Here is a 4,249-nt window from a genome sequence, read left to right as displayed (position 1 = left end):
GTGGGGGGGGGGGGCCACAGAGATTGTGGGGGTTTTATGGCTGGGGCTGGCAGGATCTGATTGTGAGGAGGTCTCCTGGCTGTCTGAGCCATGGGACTCCAGAGCAATCAGCAGTCGAGATGTCTTCTCGTGAGACAAGTGCAAGGACAGCTATGGACAGGGAAGTTCTCTTCTGCCTCTTCCTAGGCCTTTCTTCTGAACCTCTTCCTGCAGAAGGCCATTTAATTGCTGACATACACTGTCTAAAACCACTGACCACCACTTGAAAGCAATAAAATGCTTGGCGTTCATGTGGCCTGGAGAAACTGAAACAGTGGATGATCCTGGCGTCCCTGCCTGTGGCAGAGAGGCTGGAACTAGATGATCTTTTAAGGTCCCTTCCAACCCAAACCATTCTGTGATCCTAGTGGGTGGGGAACCCTCCTTGGAATTTCCTTTATTGGAAGTATGCCTTTATTTATGTTGTTATTTCCTTGGAATGACCCTTAAGCAAACAGTTCAAGGAAGTTGTGGCAGGAGGTGCTCAGTAGCTGGCAAGTCTGAGTGCTTGAAGGGATGTTTTGGGATTACAAAGCAGGCCAAACCTCCTTCTAGATTCTCCTTTTGGGTGGTTCCTGAAGAACCAGCCAAGTAGATTCCTACTCCTGCTGTTGTCTCTTTTCTCTGTTGACTTGACATCCAAGGATAATCTTTGACTGTAGAGCTTCAGAATTCATCTGCAGGCTGCTGAGAATACAATCCCCACGTATCACCTCCACATTTTCACCACTGGCTCAACTAGGCACATATCTGTTGGGGATTTCCTCGTAGGTGGCTTGCCACTTACTCTAAGTTGCTTCAGAGCTGAGCTGCTGTTTCATCTTTCCAAATCACCTTCTTAAAACATCTCTTCTTTCTAGGTTACAGCTTTAAATCTCCCCTGCACTGCCTCCATACCCAGACCACCTCCAAGTCCTGCTGCTGCTCTTCTGTGATATTGAACAAAATGCTCTTTCCTGCTTTTTTTTTTTCCTCCTGTCTTCTTGTCCTGCCTCTCTAAAGAACGTCCCAAATTTTATTAGCACAAGCACTTTTCTTCCATGCCCTTTTGGCTGTGGCTCTACACGCTGCTGTTTAAAGCTTCAGTAATATGCAGCTTTTCTGCCTGTAATTTGTTTCACTTTTTAAGAGCTTCCTTTCAAGCTTGATCTTCCTTTGGGTCCTTCTCCTTTAATGCTCCTGTTAGTTCTGAGGAAGCCTCCCACTTGCTCTCTCCAGTCAGCTTCCAAAAACTCGTGTCTTCCATAAAGCCAACCAGTAGTAAATGTCCATGTGCCACCCTGTGGTGCTGTATTAAAGGTTTTTAAGGGGAAAAAAACCTGGTATTTTCTCTGTTTTTAAAAAAAAAAAAGCATTGTTACTATCTAGATAGTAAGAGCCAGAGTTCCTGTTTTATACTGAAAAGCAACCTCTGTGTATGCAGATACATATCTACCTATATCCTGTCTGTTACATATATCCCATCTGTGAAATGCAAGGTGACTATGCCATGCAAATATGTATCATAAAAAATATTTTATTCTTCTAATATCTTCTTCAAAATGTTTTTAATCTATTGGAAAAAAATATAATACATGTGTTTTAGAATAGTTGATTGTTTTCTGCTTGGTTTTCTTAACATCCACAGTATCATAATATTTTCTTTAAGATACACGTGGTAATTTTTAATGTCATTTAAAGGCACAGGGCCTGGCCCTAACTGATGTGTTTAATAACTATCATCTGTGTCCTTCTGACTAATAAATAGTTCTGTTTCCTGCTGTCAGAAATTGGAGTGAAATGCATGTGCATCAGAGAAAGAGAAAAATCAAATTCATCCCTCCTCAGACAATCAATCAAAAGTGACAGGCCCTTTAACATACAATTTGTAGGGCACTGTAGTTTTAAAATGGGAACTGTCTGTAACATGTAGCTGGGAGCCTTTGTGGCTTTAACATTTGACAAAAGCACATCCACTGAATGGAGGAACAAGGCAATATTTAGTTTGTGAGACTTCAGGAAAATACTTTCTCCTCCAGCAGCGTGTCCCTCTGTAAACCTAAACATCATAATAAGATGCCACATTTGTACATCTGTCTCCAAAATGTGGCATTTTGTGCTGTGTTTATCCAGTATTTGCTTTCCTGAGACTCTCTGCTGTTGTCTGTTCCAGATTTAAACCCAACTGTCTGTTTTTGACAATATGACTGATTCATGATATGTGGCAGCTGATTCCTTTAAAAGACATCTTGCAAATATTTCCATTAAATGCCAGCAAAAAATTCAGCGTGTGAAAATATAGTGACATAAGATTTTAATTTGAATTACAAAAAGATAATTTAAGCCAATAGTTCTCTTGATTTTGATGTGTTTTAAGCAGAAATTAGAATTTATATTACATGGTGTCAGAAAGCTCTTAGCATTTATAAATGCTCACTCCTGCAAGTTAAAAATCCTGGTTCATAATTCCCACTCTGGGTCTTGCGAGGCACTTTTCAATCATTTCTCTCTGCTAATTTTGGTGTCACCCTCATTTCTTTTTAAAAGATTCATTTTGAGCAAATTTGTAAATGGCCCTGATGTGTTCTACAATTTAGTCAATTACTGTTTCAGCCTGCAAGCCTCCTGGGAAACGGAACATACATGGCCTGAAGGTATGAATTTCAATAATTGTTTCAGTAAAGTTAGATGGATTTGTAATGCTGTGTTCCACTTATTGAAATGTCAAATAAAACTGCACTTTCTTGAGCTCTGACAAGCAGATTTCTTTTAAGTTTGTGGTGTTTTTTTTTTTTGTGAGGGTGGGAGGAGGATTCATCTGCTGGGTGTTGCTGCGCTATCTATATATAGTTTTATTAAAAATGGAATTGCCTTCCTTTTTGTTTTTAACCCCCATTAATAAGGTTCCTAAATTTTAATATTGTTTATCAACTAATGTCTGCCACTACTTCAAAGCGTCTAAAAAACCACACGGTATTAATTTGATTCCAGTAATTTATCTAAGTGTGGAAGGCACTGCAAGGAAATTCTTCTGGGTAGTTTGATTCATTCGGGCAGGCTTCTTGCTTCTGTAGTCCTACTCCTTTGGAAATGCAGAGAACTGCAAACACATTAAATGATTGCTTAGTTTTTAAAATGCTAATAAATGGTGGACATGTCATCTCTTTTTCTGTATTATTTAACTGAGCATAGAAGATGTAAAGATGGTATATTGTAGTCCATGAGTTCTATAGCCTGCTAACCTACATACAGGCGAGACCTCGACCATCGGCGTGCCTAGCAACAAGCTAATTAACCTTCATAGTGAAATGAGAAATTCATGGCAAATTACAGGTTAATTAGAATAGTGTCCTCTGAACACAAACGACTGATAAAGATCCTTTCCCTGCCTGCAGGTAAATACACGAGCAGGGTCTGCTAATAATAGCAGTTCGGCGGTCTCGGATTCCCTTCCAAGCAATAGGTAAGAGTCAAGAATGGGAGCCTATGTTTTTTGTTTTCTTTTCTTTTATTAAAACCAAAATGGAACCTTGTGTGCAGTAGTTACCAACACTAAGCTTGATGTTGAATAACTTTTTCAATATGACTACTGGGCACGCCGGAATGCAGTGGGGAAGACGAAATTACCTTGATTCATGGATCTTGTTATACTCGTGCTGCTGGTTGTTCAGGAGAAGTATTTTCTGCAGGAAGAAATAAGTCTTTGCTGGGTATTTCAGGTGGCTTTGTCCTTTATAAAGCTTTGAAATACTGTTTGTGGGTGAGCTAATTTGGTTTAGCTGATCTAATAATCACTGTCTATGGCAAGGTCTGTATGTTCAAGTCTTTGTTGCTTATCTCATTCCAGGATTCTTTGATTTTAAAATTTGATACCTGATGCAGTAGGTTTATTACTGTGGGGTAAGATTTTTGAAAAATCAGAGCAACTTAGGTGCCCTGTTTCATACAGTTTTAGCAAAAACTTAGAATGCATCTCCCTTATCTTTTTTTTTTAGATTCCAGTCCTAGTCTGAAAAGCTATATTAAGATCTTAAAATGCAAAAGAACTCATTTGCTGTTTTTTTTTTTTTTTTCCTTAAGATGTTTTTAAATAGTGGAGCATAAACTCCATTTTATTACATCAAGTCATTATACTCAATACTGATATTAAAAGAAATAAAAACCTCTACAAAATCCCCTTATATATTCTTAAAAGGAGCTAAGAAAAGTCTGACTCCATCTTCTTCCTGGA

General features: G+C 38.8%; 1 protein-coding gene across 1 annotated transcript in view; it reads left to right on the top strand.

Moving 5' to 3' along the window:
• The window catches only part of MAP2K5 (mitogen-activated protein kinase kinase 5), a gene marked incomplete at both ends in the record, with an annotated part of 131,284 nt that overhangs the window by 11,306 nt on the left and 115,729 nt on the right, over window positions 1-4,249 (top strand). The window contains 2 exons of the mRNA XM_008945159.1: window positions 2,632-2,672; window positions 3,414-3,481. Of these exons, the coding sequence (XP_008943407.1) occupies window positions 2,632-2,672; window positions 3,414-3,481 (109 nt within the window). The remainder of the gene's footprint in view (window positions 1-2,631; window positions 2,673-3,413; window positions 3,482-4,249) is intronic.

Source organism: Merops nubicus, unplaced genomic scaffold (genome assembly GCF_000691845.1).
Source record: "Merops nubicus isolate BGI_N331 unplaced genomic scaffold, ASM69184v1 scaffold9378, whole genome shotgun sequence".
NCBI lineage: Eukaryota > Metazoa > Chordata > Aves > Coraciiformes > Meropidae > Merops > Merops nubicus.
This window is presented reverse-complemented; position numbering and strand designations above follow the sequence as displayed.